The sequence below is a fragment of the Eublepharis macularius genome, chromosome 2, assembly GCF_028583425.1.
Source record: "Eublepharis macularius isolate TG4126 chromosome 2, MPM_Emac_v1.0, whole genome shotgun sequence".
NCBI classification, from domain to species: Eukaryota; Metazoa; Chordata; class Lepidosauria; order Squamata; family Eublepharidae; genus Eublepharis; species Eublepharis macularius.
The window spans coordinates 140968575-140989826 of NC_072791.1; the positions used below are offsets into that span (position 1 = coordinate 140968575).

Genomic DNA, 21252 nt, shown 5'->3' on the forward strand with positions numbered 1-21252 from the left:
TGAAGGAAACAGTTAATGAGTTTAGAAGGCAGATTGGCTCTATATGCATTGGTGCATACAGATTCTTCAAAGAAGAAAATAACTACAAAATCGACGAATGACAACGTTCTTGTAAGACTCCCGTCGTCATTCTGACTCCATTGACATGAAACTTCATTTGGCTGTAATCTTATGCATTTAGCTGGCTATAAGCCCCATTGTAGGCCATTTCCGATTAAATGCGAGGAGCAGAACAGACTTGAATGACTCACGCGGCTGCCTGCCTGCTAAACTGAGTACTATTTTCTTACGGCGAACCCTCGTTTTCGTCGGAGAAAAACCTGAAAAGGAATCTCCCCACCTGGTGCTCGTTCAGCAAGCAGAAGCAGCGACGGCGAAAACCGAGGGCGCTCAGTTGTCCCACACAGGCAAAGGGGCGGGGCAGTGCCTTGGCTTCCGCTCAGCTTTTCCTTGGCTTTGAGCGGGGTAGAGGCTCCCAACCCCTCTCTCAGCTTCCTTCCCAGAGCGGCAGCACCGTAAGTAGGAGGATCCCGCGAGCGCCTCCCTCCCTGCTAAGCGCGGCGCACTCGGAGCATGGAGCCTGCCTGAGGCGGTCCGCGGGCAGCTGCAGCACAACATGGAGGCGGCGGTGCCGCCGCTGCGGCTGCTGCTCCTGTGCCTGCTGACTGCCTCGGTGCTTCGGTGCAACTTCGACTCTGTCGGGGGTGAGTTTTGTGGCGCTTTCGGAGGCGGCAGTCTCAGGCTCGAGTAGGGGAGCCTTTTGTTGTGGAGGCGGAAACTTCTGTGCGGCTCAGAAAGTGGGCGCTGGTGGAGTTGGAGGAGGGCACGGGACGCCGCGGGAGCTCGGGTTTTCAGGAGGCGAGCTGGGCGGGCAGAGCTGAGCAAACGTTGCAGGGCTTCTGGAGGGAGGGGGAGGCAGGGAAGGAGGGGGTCCACAGGGGTCGCAGAGGTGGCGGGTAGGACTTTGGGAAACTGAGTGGAAGTCACGCTGCAGGGGGAAGCGTATTTTGGATGGGGGTGGGGGCGACCGATCCAGAGTAGATGGAGCTGGAGCAAGGTGTACTCTGGTTCTTTCTTTCCGGGGTCATACACTTTTTGACACCCCCCCCCCCGAAATACAGGCTTTCGGCCAAGAAAGGCTTCCCCTGGCCGCTGGTGGTCTGTGGCCGCTGGGCTCTCGAACTCAGCTTTGCGTTCTTGCCAGCGAGACAAAAGTTTTTCTTTCTCAGCGCTTTGCGGCCCTCAGACGCAGTGATTTCCCTGGAGTTTGGAGGAGCTGGTGTCGGGTGTCGATCACAGGCTGAATCAAACTTTTGGCATCGGCCTTGAAGTGGGGGTTGGGGGAAGAGCAGCTCTTCTTTCTTTTTATTTGAAAGTTGAAAAGGGGGGTATGCGGTGTGGGAAGCGGAGGGGAGAGAGACTTGCCTGACTTGTGAAACGTAACACTTGGCAAAACAGACTTCTAAGAAGAGTTTGTCTGTCTGGGGGTTTACCCAGACTTTAACTACAGTGAACATTTGTTCCTTGACGGCAGGGAGCGTTCAGACAATCACGTATATCGAATAGCACTAATTTCAAATTTTCGGTGGGGCTTTTTTGTTTTGTTCTTAATTTTCGTTCTGCAGTGTATTTAATATACAAGTTCTGAATGGAAGCTTTGCACTGATATGTGGTATATGGAGGAGGAAGGGCTGGGGCTGTGTTTTCTGTATGGCTTCTTTAGTAGCATATGTAGGGTGTTTTACTTAAGGAGTTTATAGTCTTCCTTCCATGGAGAAAAAGCTTTGACTTAAGTTTGCAGGACCCAGTTTGAGGAGTATTGTTATCACTCTTTGCAGAAATCCATACAGCAGTTATTGTTGAAACAGTAATAATAAGTATAAAGAAATTCAAGATCTGCCACCAAAAAAGAGGTCTGCTTTTGCCTACACAAAACTTTGAGCTTGCGTATCTCATGGCAGACTGATTGACTTCTTTTAATAATAGCAGTTAGCAAACTGAAGTTTTGATGCACTAATGAATGTTAATTGTTGTAATTTCCCAAGTAGTTGAAGAAATAAAGTTGTGTGGCCAGTAGTTAGTGGAACATCCCTCCAGGGCACATTTTATTAGGCCACCCACTTCTCTTGAAATTATCTGCTGCTATCAGAACTGTCATTTAGTATGGGAGTTCTGACCAGTTTCTCTAAAGACATTATGTTCTGTTTTTAGACAGGGTTAATTGTAAGTGTACACTGTGATTATGGTGGCATAAAGATTTTAAATATGAGAAGTACCTCTTCCAATAATTAAAAGTTTCTGATCACGTATTTAACTGTTGATGATCCTGCCATTAATTGTTATACGTATGTGTAATGATGATTGGCTATTATTGATTTTTCTAGAGTCAATTTTCAGTCTAGTTTCTGTTGCAAAATGCCATTTTAGCCAGTAGGTCTGCTATTGGAAGCTTTGAATGGAAAGGACTTGGGCCCTATTCACAGGACTTATTCTCTGCTATGTTGTGGTGGTATTTTTAAATAGATGATGGCAGTGAGTGTAGTAGCACTGTGTACTTGGTCTGTCTACACTAATTGTGGGGAAATGTATGTCTTGGGAAAATTTATTTATTTATGTCATTTATAGTCCACCTTTCTCACTGAGACTCAAGGCTGATTACATACTATGAGATTAGTACAATTAGTGTCAAGGACATTTCTATACAGTATCAAGAACATTTCCATACAGTGTCAAGGACATTTCCATAAACAATGTCATAGGATTTTACAAAGACATAGCATTAGCAAGGAGGATCCAATACAGAGTTGAAGAACTGCTGAAACAGAACTTAGAGCAGAACCACAAGTGACAAAAAGCACAGATTGGACACTTGTCTGCTTCCCTCAAGTTTTGATGGGAAATGTAGGCAGCTTGGCGGAATGTTGGACAAGTGACAGTTGAAAAGTCCATTGGACAGCAGTCCGAGAGCGAAGCTGCGAGACCAGGACGCCTACATTTCCCATCAAAACTTGAGGGAAGCTGACAAGTGTCCAATCTGTGCCTTTTGTCACTTGTGGTTCTAGGACTGACATTAGATAACATGAAGCACATATTCAAAGCAACAGATAATATGCAAGGCAACATAGTGGTGAAGTCTATGGTCCCTAACTCATTAGCGAAACATCTGAGACCCCCCCTCCCTACACCCTCCTATGTGAGTAAAAAGCTTTTTTGGAATAATTTGGTTTTGCATCATTTGTGGAAAGCCAGGAGGGTAGGGGTTCTCTTGACCTCCTCAGGCAGGCCGTTCCACAGGGTAAGGGCCATCACAGAGAGAGCCTGTATGTGGGCTGCTGTTGATTTCGCCCATGTGCAAGCTGGCACCTGCAAGAGATATGTCTTCCTTGGGATATCTCAACATTGCTGTGTGCTACCAGCTGCATAGCCTGTGGATGAACACAATAGGTGTGGGAAGTAGCATTTTACCTCAATTCCCCCCTCCAATGTGCTACTGGGGGGCAGAAGGGCTGAAATTAGCACCATCTGTACCCCCCCCCAAAGTGCACTGCCCACCTGCTGTGCACCACTTCCTAAAATCAAGTCTATAAGCACCAAATACCTCTCAGTTGCTAGTCCTCATTTCCTGTTTTACCAATGGTATATACTGTATGCAGTGCCAGAACCATTTGAAAAGTGTCTGTCTTTCTCTATAGCCACATGTGAAATTGGACCACTACACTGATGTTCCGTAGAAGGCAGCCTGAGTATAGATGGTACATATAGCAAACCGTGTATGTGCTGCATGTTCTTCTGTTGCTTGCCTGGAGTCTGTGAAATGAAAAACCCTAATCAAACATAGCAGCATTTGTGTCAAGGATAATGTATCGAATCATTAGTCTTAGGGCCAGACTTCATGTGACATTGAAGGTCTGCAACCAGATCCCTGGATGTGTAACTTATTTACAAAAAGCAACTGCAGAGTTTGTGTGTTTGATATAGTTACTTCACTAGGGAAAAGACAGCCCCCCCCACACACCATCCCTGCTGGGGCTTAAAGTAACCCAAAGGCGCTGTTTCAATTTGGGAAGTGGTATAGGAGGGGCAAAAAGTGAACTCTTCTGTTCAGTGTGTATCTATGTGGGGCCTTCCATAATGCTGCATGTAGTTTGCCCCTTATCCGTAAACCCTGATTCCAAATTTGTTACTTGCAGTTGAGTTCCTTGCAGTTTTGGAATTTGCTTTCAAGCAAATGTTCTTGGAACTATGGCCTTAGTGGTATTCCATAAATACATTGGTTTATGCGAAGGCAATCTCATTTATAATTTAAGTAATCCACAAGAATATACTAATTTAAATTATTGACTTAAATCCAGCATCCCATTTTGCTTTAGATATTTCTTAAAAGTACATATTTGTTGACATTAAATCAAGTATGTTTACTGCTAAACAGACCATAGTTAAATAGACTTATGAGACTTACATGTATGAACTCTAAGTATTCACTTTGTTCATGTCCACAAAACTTTCTAGAAACAAAGGCTAATATTTTCAGTAATGAAGTGTTCCTTTTTGGTAGGTAGAATAATATTAATCATTTGAGACCTGAACAAACTGAATAGCTCAGAGGGCATAAAGAACTACGAATACACTCAGCAGAGAGATGAGTCTTGAAGTCTATGCTGACTTGCTGGTCCCAGCTGTAAGCCCGTAATGCTAAATACAATGCTCAACCCATTATGTCATATTTATACTACTTGACCTAAGAAGGCAAATACATTAAGTTCTTTACATAGCAAAGCAGTTTTAAACTCAGTGGTTCATTTAGGATGTACCCAGGGGGGAGGTAAGGGGAAAGCATGAAAACAAGCTGCATTTGTACCCATCTCAAAAAGTTATTTGCTGTCTGAATGCCACTAGTGTTGAAGGGGAGTTATGGCCCCATTCTCTTGTACTGCCTTTAACATGCTGCTTTAATTCAGATTTCATTTTAAACTGGATTATTTTTTTAAGAAAAATTGCTAAACTGCAAATTAAAAAAATTGACTTAAAAATCACTTAGCTTTTTAATCTGCCCTGTGTTTGATTCCATAGATGAGCTTCTTCCATGCAGAGTTGCCCTTTTGTGTTTACTGTAGTTATACATATCAACAAGACTATTGCTAAATCTTGTTTGAAATGCAGTGGTATCTTTCATTTCCTCAATACTTTCTCATTCAGCAAATTTCTTTCATTTCGGCTTCTTATTTCAAAGGCATTAGATATGGACTTAAAAACATTACATAGTTGAGAACTACAAGCATTTGGTTCTTAGTGTTTTCTAAAATTGTGTTTTGTTGTTCAGAAGTTAAGTCCTCTCTGCATGATTTTTACTCTGACACTGAATGTTGTAATTCACTAGGTTGTCTCATCTTCCTCAGTGGTGTAACATTGCAGTGGGGGCTTTTGGGGAAGCAGGACACAGGGACTTGATGATGTGAAAACTATCTTGTTCATAGGGTATTTAAAGGGGAAAGTCTTGTACATCAGTTTGTAATATGTCAGTTAGACTGATGGTAGACCTATATTTGGATATTGTTGAGGGGGAATAAGATTTGCTAACTGAATTTTAATGGAAGTTAGGCTGCACATATAATTATTCACCTGTGGTATTCTGTGTGTAGCCTCGTGTTAGAACATATTTGTTTACAATTTAAGCTCTTTAACTGTGGTAGCTTGTCTTCAGAAAGGCTGGAAACTGCAGGCTGGAAACTTTAGTTGTTCCTTCCTTTGGGTATGTTAAGATTAAAGCCTGTTGTTCAAAATGAGCTTCAGATCTGATACTTGGTGATCCTTAGTTGAGATTAACTCCTTAGTTGAGCATATTGGTGAGGAAGCCAAGCACTTGATGATTGAATTTACTTGTCTTTTAGCAGGCAAATGTGTCTGATCTTTCTTTGATTGCTGATTTGCAAAAAGGATGTAATATAACATTCCCTTAATTTATATAGCATTTTTAGCGTATAAAGCTATGTCTTTTTGTGTCCTTGTCAATGCTCCATTTTGCAGCACTGAAGACATGTGGGTCCCTTAATTGGTCAGTCTGTGTTGCTTGTCTTTGTGAACTGTCTTCCATTCCATCTGTAAAACTGAATGATTCAAAAAGGCTTTTTACTCAAATGGGAGGGCTGTATTGTAGGGATGGGGGGGCGTGTCTCAGATGCTTCACTAACGAGTTGGGGATCATAGACTTCGTCACTATTTTTGCTGTATATATTATCTGCTGTTTTAAATATGTACTCCTATGTACAACTATGTTGTCTGATTTTAGTCCTAGAATTGATTATGTTTTGCTCCAGTATTTTTTCTACTATGTCTTGGATCCTTGCTGATGCTATGTCTTTTAAACTTGTATCTGTTTACCTTATGGTATTGTATTGAAATGTACTTGATACTGATTGTATTAACCTCATACTGTGTAATCCGCCTTGAGTCTCAGAGAGAAAGGCGGACTATAAATGATGTAAATAAATAAATTAGATGTCTCTTGCTTAATGCTGTTGTTCTGCAGAAACCTTTTTACATGCGGCCTACTTCCAAGACCCTCACATTCCCAGCCATTTCACATACATTGTGTTAGATATGTACACTTATCAGGTATGTAATTTGCTATGGCAAGCATTTATGAGAAAACAAAACCCTCCTTTACCATGAAACATTGTAGGACAGATTTGAGTAACTTCATCAAGTGTCGATATCTACTTATAACTCAGATAATTTTTTAATAAATAATTTATTTGTTGGGTTATTGCCTAATATGTCATCATTTTCATTGTCTGTTAAAGAGCTGAATAAACTTTAGAATTAGCAGCTAAGTTCTCTTCCTAAATGGGAAAAACTATGTCAGGATTCTTACAGATCTTTATTTAATGGTAATAATATCCTTTGATCAGGTCTGGAAAGAAAATAATAGTCAGGTTAGTGCCTTTGAGTATTTGCAGATTAAGAACTTCTTGTTATGCAAATTATATGGTGATTTAGTTTAAAGAAAAGTTAATGAGATTGAACAACTTAAGTTTAAAGGTGGTAAACACCTTTTTCTCATTTATATGACATATTAAGATCAATTTGTCACAGGAAAAGTGGAATGCAGTAATAGGAACTGAATTGTGCAAAGAGGCGTGGAATCATATTTTGTCTCATGGTCTATCTTTTTCTGTTTGTTTATGACTAAAAGGTAATGTGTTCAAAATGATACATCCATGATATTTAATGCCTAAAAAGTTGGCAAAAAAATTATAGAAACTGCACAAATATTGGCATTTTAAGCAGCTGGTGGACTTTTTTCATATGTGGTGGAACTATCCTCGGGCTGCTGAATACTGGCAGAACATAATTAAAAAGTTGAATTTAGCTCTTAATTTTGAATATTCCGGTACTACCTGATATATTTTTGTTAAATAACCTTATGACCATCCCAAGGAAATATGACATTCTTCTGTATTTTGTAACAACAGCAAGAATAAATTTTGTGAACTACTGAAAGAAAGTTTGTCCACCCAGTATTGATTTATGGCTGGAAAATATTAAAGAAATTTATATTGTGGTAAAGCTAATTAATTTACTGAGAGGGAAAACATATCACAATTTGAATTATTGTGGTCAGTTTTTATTAACCATATTGATAAAGTTAATCTAGATATATGTTGAAATTATGGTTTAGTAACAGTTTTGGTGGCTTTGCAATTGTCTCTGCAAGTCAGGTTTTGATGGTTGCTTGTACAGCTATTTTGTATTTAGATTTTTCCTCCCCCCCCCCTTTTCTTGGAAAATGGTAAAAAAGTGTTGATATCACCCTCCTGTACACTTGCTTTGTAATTGTATTGTTGAAGGCTTTCATGGCCGGAGAACGATGGTTGTTGTGGATTTTCCGGGCTGTATAGAGATCTTTCAATGTCAAACTGTGAAGATGTTAGCAGGTAATTTATATCTACTCAGGAAGGTGGGTTGGGGTTGCGTCATCCTGTAAGAGTTCTCTGTCTTTTGGTGCTACACCTCTGAAGATGACAGTCACAACTGCTGGCGAAATGTCAGGAACTACAACGCCAAGACCACGGCTATACAGCCCAGAAATTGCTTTGTAATTATTTATTTGTAATTGCTTTGTAATTATTTATTTCATTCCTGCTAATTCTTGCTGTATAGCGTTTTTATCCTAACTTTCTACAAAGTGTGTTATGTGGTTTTCTCTTCCCTGTTTATCTTCACAACAGCCCTATTAGGATGACTGACCCAAGCTTACCGAACAAGCTGCATTCATGGCTGAGTAGAGATCTGAACTCAAGTCTTCCTAGTCCTAGTCTGACACTCTAACCAGTGTACCTAAATGGCTGCCCAGTGCCTTATGTTCCCATATGTACAATGTTTGCTGACAGATCTATGACCTTTATCAAGCATGCCCAGTGACCAGGTGGAAGCCATAAGAATGAGCAGTTATTATTGAGCATAGGACTGTTGGCAATAGCAGGTGCTAAATTAATCTACAGCCAAGCTTCCTTAGAATTAGACTATTTTGTAGCTTTATGTGTCCTTTTCATTAGGAGCCTTGTTTGGAAGTGAATTCTGTGATAAATATAAATTATTCCTGTGTATTTTAAGTACAGTTTATTTTCATCAAGACTTTGCCACTTTTAAAAAATTATTTTATTCAATTTATATTCCGCTCTTCCCGCAAGCAGGCTCAGAGCAGATCCCAGGCAGTAATAAATACAATAAAAACATATAAATAAATTAGATTAAAACATCAGTCACATCACCCAAACATTGCAGTCAGGACAGTATTGTATTTAAATATTCCTTTAAAGCTAATGAATACTGTTCTCATTTTATAGAAGCTCACTTCTGTGCCTCAATGTTTCCTAATTTTCTCTAGTCTTTCCATATAGGCTGTGTGTGTTGCTCAGACAGTGCTGCTGTTCCTTCTTTTTAAAGACTGCTTTCCTTCCCTTGTTCTCCCTTCATATTATATATATTTTTGCTGTCTCAGTACAAAATAAAATGACTAGTCCTCAAGATATATTTTAGTAATATATGAACTGTAAGGTAAGAAATACAGATTAACTGTAGAGTACTTACATGCTGGATGGGTGCCTCGATTAGCACCAAAGCATAAGATGGAGAATGAATGTTAGCAGTGAGCCATGGCTGCTGGTGTCTTTGCTTTGCAGGGTAGCCAAGGACAGTTACAGCTTGAAAAGCCCAGACTACCCTGAGCTTATCAGAGCTTGGAAGCTAAGCAGAGTTGGCCATGGTTAGTACTTGGATGGGAGATGACCACAGAGGACCAGGGTTGCTATGCACAGGAAGGCAATGGCAAGCCACCTCTGCTCATCTCCTCCTTTGAAAACCCCAGGAAGTGTCTCCCTAAGTCATTTGTGACTTGACTGCACTTAATTATGTCCTGATCTGACCCAGGTGGTCCAAGTAGCCCGATCCCATTCAATCTCAGAAGCTAAGCAGGGTTGGCTCTGGTCAGTATTTGGATGGAAGGCTACCAAGGTTTCTGTGCAGAGGCAAGCAATGGCAAACCCCTGGATGCCTTTTGCCTTGAAAACTCTCTGGGGTCACAGTCAGTCAGTTGCAACTTGAAGGTGTGTGCGCACACTCACACACACAAAGGACAGTTTGCTGGTAAAATTAATTTTCAGGCATGCCATTTGTAGTATTAATCCTTTAACCATACTAGTCTCCCAGGCTGGTAATCTGGACACGGCAAAGTATGATATTGTATTCCTTATTTCCTACTTTTGCATATAGAACTTCATGTGTTCATTTCTAATTCTGTCATTGGGTATGGCCTTGGTGGCCCAAGATTTCCCAGGTACCTGAAAGGATTTGGGCAGGATGACCTTGTAGATGCCTGTAGAATTAACCTGCCTAGTCCTTTTAAGGAAGACTTGTGCACTCAGGTGGCAGTTGCTGTAAGAGCCCACTTATAACTGGGAAGGGGAATTTGCTACTGTTCCCCTGAGGAAACTGGGTGGAAGTTTAGGCCAAATGCCAGTTTGCTAAAATAGGCACTAGAATAATTTGTTGCTTTTCCAGCTAATATGTGAGATGCTTCTCTTATGTAAGTTAATATCTGTTGTATGAGTTTATCTAGGATATTGCTTTTCAGTACACTAAAGCTGATACTGACTGTCAGTTTGCAAAAATCAGAAAACTTGAACTAGGTATAAATAAAAACAATTTTGGCTTACGGTTCTACTAGCTGCTAGCTCTGAGCTTAAAGTTTTCAACAGTTTTGCAGTCATGGTTAGAAGCAGATTAGCCAACTGTGATTTGGGATTACCATAGATAGTACTGATGTTTTGTGAAGAACTAGTGAGAGGGAGAATAGCCAGTGGAAATGGAGAAGTAGCATATGCACCTTTGAAGGGCACTCCATACCATGGGTTAGATGCCTGGGCAACAGCGTTGTAGATCTGGGGCCCAGTTACCAGCATGTTTGTGGTCTGGAACACGCAACAGAAATAAAGAACATCCACAGCATCCTGGATTGATGAGTTCAAGGTCTCATTTCAATCCAAGATCACTTGATTATCCGAGCTGTGGACAAAACTGATAGGAACAGCAGAGGTGCATTATTTACTAATTATCATTCTGTACTAGTTTATTCAAATGAACATGGGTGTTACAGACCTTTGAATCACAGAAGTGATAGTGTAGGAAAAGATACTAGAAAAATATTATGTCAAAATCTAAGTTTTAGGGAGATGTCAACAAAATTTTTGTTCTACCCTGTGTATAGATTCAAAGGATCTGCATTCTAGAATGGTCTCTAGAACACATGTGTTCAGTAAAGCAAATTACTGCATTGGGTTAATTTCAGAATTGGATGTATTTGGGCAAGATAGCATTTGTGTTATGGTCCAGTAAATTGAGGCATTTTCCAACTGTTGTGTTTTGTGCTCTGGGGCATCTGCACTTAACTAAATTGGCCTAGTGAGTTGTAGTGGAAAATAATCCACAGAATAAGTGGAATGTCATACCAGTTGATTTGAGCAGGTTCAAAGTTGTAATTTATTTGAGTTGATAGTTCTTAGGAAGCATGTGTATTAAATGTATGCATGTATACAAACACATGCACACTATACGCTACTGAATTTTTTTCTAATCAAATATGTCTTTAGCTATTTGTGACTGTTGGGGAAACTTTGAGGTATTTACACAACATGTAAATTAGATTGAAGCACTTCTTAAAGGGGTTCCCCCCTAAATTTAGGCTAAAACGATAATCAATTTAGGACATTTTTCCATTATAAAGGTTTTGGAAAACCTATATCACTGTTTGTACCTTACTTAATTTCTGTTGAAGATGTGCACTTGGCATGTATTTATGATCAAAAAGGTATTCCCTCATGAGACTGCTCGATTGCAGGGATTGATGCTTGGAAGACTGGCACATGTGGTTTTTCCTAGCATCTGGGGCTTGGGTTTGATAGCTTTTTCTCCTTCTTAAATTCAGTTTTCATTTTACATTGATTTATTCTAATCTGTTTAAGGAGTGCCCTTGAAGGTGAAATAATAAAGAATTAATTTTGTCTTGGTCAGATGTTACTTTCTTAACCTGCTTTGAGAGAAAATGAGTTTTGGGTGGTGCCATAGACAATATTCTCTGACCCAGCTGAAATACTACATTATCTCTGCTTGAAAATGTTCTTGAATTATCACAGGCACAGATGAATACAGTACGTAACTGGGTCAGCTCTTTCTGTGCAAGGACTTGGGCATGTACAAGTAGAAAATTCTCACTCCCTCATCCCAAGCATGGGAAATAACATCTGAGTAAATTCAGTGAATACTTGGGAAATCTGAAACCTGAATTTTCTCTTTATGTAATTAGTGAAATACTGTGTTCTTTCCCACCCCACAAATCTTGGTCTCTTTACCCATGCCTTCAGAGTCTGAGAACATTTTCTTCTCCCTCTAAGGCGGAGGGCATCTTGGGTGATTCCCACTATCCAATCAGGGAGGCAGGAACTAAATTATTTCTTCCTTTTCCTGTTGGTGTGTGGGTCACCCCTCCTCTCGGTTCTTTGCTGCCTCCAGGGAGAGCAGAAGTCTGCAGCATGCTCGCTGAACCTTCTTTCACTTTTGATTTCTCTTCACTCCTATTTCTGCTTCTACTTTTATCTAGACTGACTTCACATCTGTTCCCTCTCTCTTCTCTGTCTTATTCTACCTTTGAGAGCAAGCTTGACCACCCATCGGAGATGGACTCCAATGTGAGCTTCGTGGAGGAAGATGGGGAGGAAACTGGCCTCCCTGCGAATGCCGCGACTGTGGGTCGATTCACAGCTAACCGGCGCCGCCCTGCTTTCGTGGCTGGAGCATGCTCCCGGCACAGATACTGCTCTGGAGCCATGCATTCCCGCCAAGAAGCCCAGACGGCAGACAACGGAGGCTCAATCTTTGGCGCAGCTCTGCTCGTGGGCTGAGCACAGTGCCTTGCGGCACTCAAAACAAACAGCAGGAAAGAGCGGCAGAAAGCACGCCAAAATGCGAGCAGGGAAAGAGTACGCGCTGGCCAACCTCCTGCCGGAAGAAAGCCCTTCAGACCCCACAAACGCAACCCAGCATCCATGAAGTGCCGCAACAGAGAGGGGTAATGTACAGAGCGATGTCGGGACTTCCCTCTTTCCCTCTGGTGAGCTCCTTGCCCTCATCCAGCAGATCATAAGGGATGAGTTTGCAAGACTTTGCCGGCTACCTTCCAGGGCCAGCTGTGAACTGTCTTCCCCCTCTCCCTCCCTTGTTTGGGGCAGCTCAAGGGAAAAGCCTAGAAAGCCCACCTCCTGGCCCACTAAGACTGCCCAGAAGGCCACCCTGAGTAATCAGACCACTGCAGGGTCTCACTGGGGAGAATGGTCATCCTCCAACAGTGATAACCAAGAGGAGGGCGAATTTCTGTCAGAGGAGGAAGAGGAGGCTATCTCCACTCCAGAAGAGCCTGATAGCTGTTTAAGATGGAGGATTACCAGTACCTCCTTTCCAAGTCTCAAGCAGCTTTGGACTGGCAGGAAAAGAGTGGCGGGGGGGAGGAAGATGAGAACCCTAAAGCTGGCAAGATCAGGCCCAAAGAACTCAGGATCAGTGAGTTCTTCCCCAGGGCTAACACAGCCAAGAAAGTGTTCCCATTTCCTGAATATTTTGAAAGACCAATGAAAGCTGAATGGGAAATGCCTGCTGCCAATAAATAGTGTTCTAATGCAGCCAAAAAGTTATATGCTTTACCCTCTTATGCAAATGAGTTATTGCAGGTTCTGAGGATAGACGCGCCAGTAGCAGCTCTACAGTCATCAGGCCTTCTATCTGAAAACAGTCAAGGTTCTGTTAAGGTCAGCCTAGACAGAAAAGCGGAAATTTCTCTCAGAAGGGCACACAAGGCGGCGGCAATGGCCATCAAGGCATCAACCACAGCATCCATAGTGTCAAGGGCATCAGTCGTTGGGGTGCGCAAACTGCTGCAGCTAATTCCCAACGGTAATAGTCGCTTGCTTGAGGGAGCAAACAGAATTCTCAAGGCAAGCAACTTCACAGCAGACGTGCCCCTAGACACCATATCTTTTTCCTCACAATCCCTGGCATCGGCTGCGGTGGCTGGAAGGCTCCTCTGGCTTCAATCCTGGCAAGCTGACGTTCGATCAAAGTTCCTCCTAGTAGCATACCCCCTTCAAGGCAACAAGCTCTTCGGGGACTGCCTAGACAAGATTCTGGTGGAAACAAAAGACAAGAGCATTACCCAGGACCCTGCATAGAACTGACAGACGCCCATTTAGCACACAGTCCTTTCAAAACTACCATACCTTGGCTAGACCAAGACAGGATTCAAAACGTCCATCCTGGAACAACCCCAAACAGAGCTTCAAGTGTGGACCATTTGGAACTAAATCCAACAGGCATTACCAATCCAGAGGGGACAGACAGGACTTTGAGAACAAGACATCTAAATCCTGACTCCTGGTAGGGGGGAGACTGCTTCAATTCCACCAAGCATCGATCGACTCCAGAGCAGAAGAATGGACCCTAGAAGTTGTCTCCAGAGGATAGAGTTCGAAACCCATCCTCCAGACAAATTTGTCTCACCCCCCCTATGGAAAAATGCACAAAGACATCATATTACTCATCATACAATCAAACATCTACTGAGGATTCAAGCAATAGACCCTGTCGCTCCCCAGGAGTGAGGCAAAGGAGTTTACTCCATCTTTTTTACAGTTCCAAAAAGGAATGGAGATTGGAGAGTGATATTAGATCTAAAATTCGTGAACAAATTCCTAAGGGTGAGAAGATTTTGGATGGAGATGCTCTGCTCATTATCAGAGGCCCTCCAGCCGGGAGAGTTTATGACGTCAGTAGACTTGATGGAAGCTTACCTTCATATTCCCATCAACACATCCCATTGCTGTTACCTGCGCTTCCATGTCAACCACAACCACTACCAGTTCCGTGCCTTACCGTTCGGATTGGCCACAGCACCAAGGGTCTTCACCAAGGTACTCATCAACCTAATAGTCTGGCTCAGAGAGAAAGGTGTCCATGTTCATCCATATCTGGACAACATCCTCATCTGGGCCAGCTCCCAAGAAAAAGCTCTGCAGGACACCTGGACAACAATACATCTCTTGCAGCATCATGGTTTCCTGATAAACCTGGAAAAATGCTCCCTTCAGCCCACTTAAGCTATCCAACACCTGGATAATCGACTCGAAAAGGTGCGGTTTCTTTCTTCCTTAGGAGAAAATACAGAAGACCAAGAATCTAATCAGCTGTGTCCTCCAGAGCAGGTTGGTACCGCGATGACACTGTCCAAACTCATGGGTACACTAACATCAAACTGTGTGAGGCCATTTACTGGGGGTGACTGCACTCTCAAGCTCTGATGTTGCTATTATGTCCTTATCAATTTCTCATCATGATAAAGTCGCATATGTCAATAGACGTACCTTGGAAAGTAAAAGAAAGCTGCCTGTGGTGGACCAAGGACCAAAACCTGAGACAAGGAAAGAGTTTCCTGACTCCCCAAGTAACCCAGGTACTCACAGATGTGAGTCTCACGGGATGGAGAGCATCCTTGCAAGGTATCCTGACCCAGGGGCAATGGTGTCTGGAGAACTTGCGGCTCCCGATCAACATACTAGAATTGAGAGCCATCAGGCTAGCCCTAATTAAATTCTCCGACAAGACTGCGGGCCGAGACATCCTGATCTGCACCGACAACATGTCAGCGAAATCTTACATTAATCAAAAAGGGGGGACCTGCTCCTCAGCACTCCTCAAGGAAGCGACCAAGATCCTGGTTTGGGCAGAATCCCACCTGAAGTCGATTCGGGCAGAACTCATAAGGGGACCGGACAATGTCCAAGCAGACTGGCTGAGCAGACAAACCATTCAGCCAGGGGAGTGGACCCTCAAGAACGAAACCTTTCAGGCAATAACTACTCATTTTGGAATGCCCATAACGGACTTGTTCACATCCCATCTAAACCACCAGGTGCCTCAATTCATGTCCAGATTTCAGCACCCACGCGCAGAGAACATAGACGCACTCGCCTCTCAATGGCCTCGGATTAGTGTACGCTTTCCTGCCGATACCAATCCTTCCAAAGCTCTTGCAGAAGATACGAGAGCAGGGACTCAAGTCATAGTGATAGCTCCTTGGTGGCCAAGACGGCCATGGTTCTCGTCACTGCAGAAAATGGCGGAGGCACCCCCTCTACCACTTCAAACGACCCTGAATCTGCTGCATCAGGGTCAGATCTGGCAGCCCTGTCCAGAGCAATTGTGCCTGGCCGCCTGGAAATTGAGAGGGGCTCCCTAACTAGCCTAGGTTTCCAACCAAAGGTAGTCAGTACGATACTGGCCTCAAGAAAGGGTTCAACAATAAGAATATATAACACCACTTGGAAGGCCTTCACCAGGTGGGCTAGGAGGAAGAAGGTAGACCCTCTACACCCATCACTGAGTGAGGTGTTGACGTTCTTACAAGATGGCCTGGACTCAGGCTTAAAGCCAGCCACTATCAAGAGACAGATTGCAGCCCTGGACTCGATCTTACCACTTACAGAGGGACTAAAGTTTTCTAGCCAACCACATGTTCAGCGCTTTGTTAAAGGGGCAATCTTGCTAAACCCACCGAAAGTCCGATTCCCGACTTGGAGACTTAACATCGTTCTCTGGGCTCTGACCAAACCACCATTCAAGCCATTGAAAGAAATTCCACTAAAGTGGCTTAGGTTAAAAACTATTTTCCTAGTTGCTATCACTTGTGCTAGAAGAATATCGGAACTCAGCGCGCTATCACTGAAACCCCACTTGTGCATATTCCATAAAGAGAAGGTGATCTTGCGTATGGACCCTACCTTAATTACAAAAGCAAGTTCCACCTTTCACAAAAGTCAAGAGATTAACCTACTTTCCTTCTGTCCATCGCTGAGACACCCTAAGGAGAGGGAGTGGCATTATCTGGATGTGAGAAGGGCCCTCAAAGCCTATATCACCAGGACAGAGGGCATCTGACGGTCAGAGGCCATTTTCATTAACATCAGTCCTCCTAATGTGGGGAGAAAAATGTCTTTGGTAGCCATACGGCAGTGTATCAGATCTTGCATCGCAGAGGCATACAGAGTATCAAACAGAGAGGTGCCCAAAGGCATTACAGCTCTCTCTAAGGAGCGCAGCTACCAATGCGGTGTTCAATAACCAAGCATTGGTAGAAGAAGTGTGCAAGGCCACCACGTGGTTGTCAGTCTCCACATTTGTAAAATACTATAGGCTAAATGTATATGACTTGGCGGATGCCACCTTTGGGGGAAGAGTTCTTCAACATGTAATCCAGAACGAAGACCAGAACCCACCCGAGGGAAACTGACTGCTTTGGGTGCACCCAAGATGTCCTCTGCCTTAGAGGGAGAACGGACCATTGGACACTTACCATGAAGGGTCGAGGAACGGAGGACATCTTTCCCTTCCAGGGTCTTCATATACTGGTCTCTCCTTACTTCTCTCTCAAGTACTGTGCTTCCTTTTTAATATCTTTCTTCCTCTTGCGTTTCAGAGTTAAATAGTTAAAGTTAAGATCTACATGTTGAGTTACTGCTTTGTGGAGTCATCCAAACTGAGAGGAGGGGTGATCCACACACCAACAAGAAGAGGAAGAAATAATTGAGTTCCTACCTCCCTGATTGGATTGTGGTAATCTTCCAAGATGTCCTCCATTCTTCAGAGGAGGAGGATCCTTCATGGTAAGTGTCCAATGGTCCGATCTCTAGGTGAAAATGAATGTACCTCACATTCTGTACAGCTACAAATCATGTCCAAAGCTCTTTTTTTTTTAAATTTACTGCTTTCAGGGCTTCTATCTATACTTAGTGTTAAGCATAGATACAGATATCTATAGGTATAGATATAGGTAATATAGATAAGATACAGGTAATATAGATAAGAACCTGTATTCCTGTATCAGCTTGCAGGCCTTCAAGTGGTATCCATCTCGATTGGTTTTTGAAGACACATTCAAATCTGTTTTGGTGAAAAGATGATTTGCTGTGGTATTTTAAAACTTACAGATTTCTTATACCATAATCTTCAAAAAACAAGATGTAGTAGGAAATGCTTCATCAGATACATAGGACACATCCCATGTCGATTAAGGTACAGTGGAAGACAGCTATCTTTCCAGACTGTGTGATGTTTAAATGAAGTTGGTTCTTGCCTGTGAAAGCTCATATCACAATAAACATTTGTCTTCAAGGTGCATCTGGATTTAGTTAACTAAGCTGCATAAAGTGAGAGTTAAGCAGAATAGAGGAAATAGGTTCAATATTGTAGTAGCAATAAGTCAAGCTTCAATCACTTGAAAGCTGCCTGTTGCAACTTCTAGGATTCACGTGGAGCCTGTACTCCCCTAGCCCAGAGGACCGGGCCTACAATTTGATAAACTGTTTAGTCTCCTGGAAGTTATGCAGAAGATGTCAGTTATTTGGGGATCTGCTTGAAATTTTCAAATTGTATTACATTATTACATAAAATCTAAACTGCATACATTAAGTTTAATGTACGTCATTAATGTACCTACTCATGAGCTAACTGAGCTTTGTTCAGTTAGCTGCAAGTGACTAATACTTTGTTCAACAGCAGCTGATAATCAGAAAGAAATGTTCTTTCTACAGAATGTCTTTAATATAGTACCTCAGCCTTTCTGAAATATGTTCTTTTACTTCTGTTTCTCTGTCATGGTCTATAACAAAGAGGTTGTTGGACCTGGCAAGTAATTAACTGCCTGTGTAATTTCACTGGATCAGTAAAGATGTATTTTGAAAGAAGGGGTAAAGTCCATTCTGCATTGCATTCCTGCTGCTGCAGTATCTTCCACTCCTTGTACTTTCATAGAGTTGGAGTCTCCTTGTTGTCTCCCAACACTGTTGAACATGACTAGGAAAGATGTCGTCATGAGTCACGGATGAAAATAAAGCAGCAGAATGATTTGAAGCAGCTTATCCTCTTTTGGATATCCAGGCCCAGCTTGCGCGCTCTCCCTCTCCCTCTCCCCCTCCTCAAAGGGGGGTTCCAGTTTGAGGAGAGAGGAAAATAAAGCAGAATGAATTGAAGCAGCCAAAACCCACGTGAGCTTTTCAGCTTTACCAGAACACCGTTCTGGCATGTTCCCCCTACAAATGAGCCCTGGTCCTATCCCTTCATCTGCCTAGCATCATCTTTTTTTTTTTTAATAATTTTTTATTTTTCAATATCTAACATACAAAACTACAATGACAGTAACTACAAAAGACTACAATAGCACAAGGGAAGGGAAAGAAGGGAGAAAAAAGAGAAAGGGAAGGGGGGGTGGAAAAAAAAGGGGAAGGTAACCTACAAACACTAAACGCTACATTTCAATGCTTTCCCTTCATACTGCCATAGTAAAAAAAAATAGCTTAATAAAGTAGTGACGGAGTGGTTGATCATACAAATTACAAATTACAGTTCAAATTAAATCTTTTGCCCTCCCCTGGGCCCTCCCCTGGGCCTCCCCTGGGCCCTCCCCTGGGCCCTCTGCGCAGCTACCGCCAGAGCGCTCGTTGCCTCCCCCCTCCCTTCAGGCTTCGGATCCTCTTCTTTTTGCTTGGTGTCTGGTCCAAATTCTGGATTTTTATCCACAAAATCCCTTAGCTGATCTTCCGAATTAATCTTGTGAGCTTGATCTTTATAACTAAACCCGATTCCTTCCGGGAGTAGCCATTTGCACTTTATGTCACATTCCCTCAAAAGAGCTGCCAACTTCTTGTACTTAAATCTTCGCTTCCGAACTAAAAATGGAACGTCCTTCAATATCTTGACTTTATTTCCCAGAAAGTCCAATTCCGCATTGTATGAATTATATAGGATACTGTCCCGGACCCTCTTAGATGAAAACTCGATAACAATCTTGCGAGGCAGCTGCCGCTTCATTGCATATTTTGAAGATGCCCGACAGACTCCCAAAATGGCGCTTTTCACTTCTTCTTTAGTTGCCCTCGCGGGTGTCACTAAAAGTTCCAAGGCGAGATCCCACAAATCCTCATTTTCCTCCTCTTTAACATTCTGGAGATGCAAAATGGTTTGTGTTCGCTCCATTTGCAGTCCGATCAGCTGGTTTTCCACCAACTTTAATTCCCTGTTTGTTGCTCTCGTAAGTGACGCACTTTCCCGGGCAGACTTCTCTGCCCCCCCCGCTGCTTCTTTAATGGCTTTCACATCGCTTTCGATTAAGCCCACCCTTTGATCTGTTTCATTCAGCTTGTCAACAAAGGGTTTTATGGCTTCCATAACCGCTCTTTTAACCAGTTCCTCAAGCGTCTCGCCCCTCTGCAAGGCAGCCGTAACTGACTTGCCAAGAGCAGGACTCTGCTTTTTCGCTGCCATTTTAGGGGGGGGGGAACCGCCAATCTTCCGAGACTCTATGAGGGGGGGAGAAATCTGAGTCTTCTAACCTTCAGACCCCCCCACTCCTCACATACGCTTGTAGTAACAGAAGGGATTCGCTTACTTGCAGGCTTTCGCCTAATCCTGTTCCTTGCCGTTTTCCATAGCCCGGCAGCACACTAGGTGCCGCGCTCGTCTGCCGGCTTCCATAGGGACAAACGGGCAATTTACCCCCTGCCTCGATCTGTCAGAGGGCTCTTCCTGCCGCGCCCCGGACTCAGACTCCCTGCCTGAGAGTCTGGGGGCTAACCTTTGCAGATCAGCCGCCCGGCCAGGCGGCTCGGCCGCTTCTTCTCGGACCTGCCAAGAGGAGCGTCCGACATGGCTGCGAAAACGAAACCGAATCGCTGCGAAAACGAAACCGAATCATCTGCCTAGCATCATCTTGAGCCACTCTGTTCCTGCTTATAATTTGAATTCTTAATAATGTGAAGTGGGTTTTTTTTAGTTGGTTTTGTAGTATAATAGCGTGGTACCCGAGCTTCACAAAGATGTTTGAATGAAGTGAAGCGTGTTGATGCCAAAAACTGATTAAGTGAATTTTGAAATGTAACATTTGTTGAAGAGATTTTTAAAAGGAAAAGAGTGTAGTGCAATAAATAAAGTGAAAAATACGTACAACTTTTTTTTTTTTTTTTACTACTGAAGGACCTCTTTGTAGACCACATTGGTGGTTTTCCCCTCAGGTGCTAGGATCACCAGGCTGCTGGGTGAGCTCACTCTGCTGCAGGTCACATAGAACTGCCCATGTGAGAAGCAGTCCTCCCACAAGTCAGTTCCTGTTACCTTCAGTGTCTGATCCTGGGATTTGTTGATCGTCATAGCAAAGCAGACCTTGAGGGGGAACTGCAGTCTCTTGAACTTGAAGAGGTTATCTGATGGTATGAGTGGTATGCGTGGTATGAACACCGACACCCCCTCCCCCCAAGCACTACCGATGAACAATGTGGACTCGATGACATTTCTGAGGTCTTTCACTCGCAGTCTGGTGCCATTGCAGAGTTTGAGTGGGTTGAGATTCTGGAGCAGCATCACTGGAGCTTCCAGTATATCACTACTTTAAATCCAGTTATAATTAGAGATGGGCGCAGAGCAAAAACCCCCGAACCACTCAGTTCGTGGTTCGTTAATTTCCACGGAACATGGAACACGAACTTAACAAACTCACCCAATTTCTGAACCGGTTTGGGGTTCGGGGGGTGGGAATAGTAGGGTGGGGGGGGGGAGAAAGGAAAAAAACACCCTTTCCCCAAACACCTCCCCAGTCAGTAAGAA

The 21252-nt window shown here is 43.1% G+C and overlaps 1 protein-coding gene across 1 annotated transcript in view; it reads left to right on the forward strand.

Annotated features, from left to right (window-relative positions):
* The first annotated feature begins 544 nt into the window (after positions 1 to 544).
* Positions 545 to 21252, forward strand: part of LRP5 (LDL receptor related protein 5) — a 226208-nt gene continuing 205500 nt past the window's right edge. The window contains exon 1 of the mRNA XM_054970416.1: positions 545 to 704. Coding sequence (XP_054826391.1) covers positions 617 to 704 — 88 coding nt within the window. The 5' untranslated portion in view covers positions 545 to 616. The remainder of the gene's footprint in view (positions 705 to 21252) is intronic.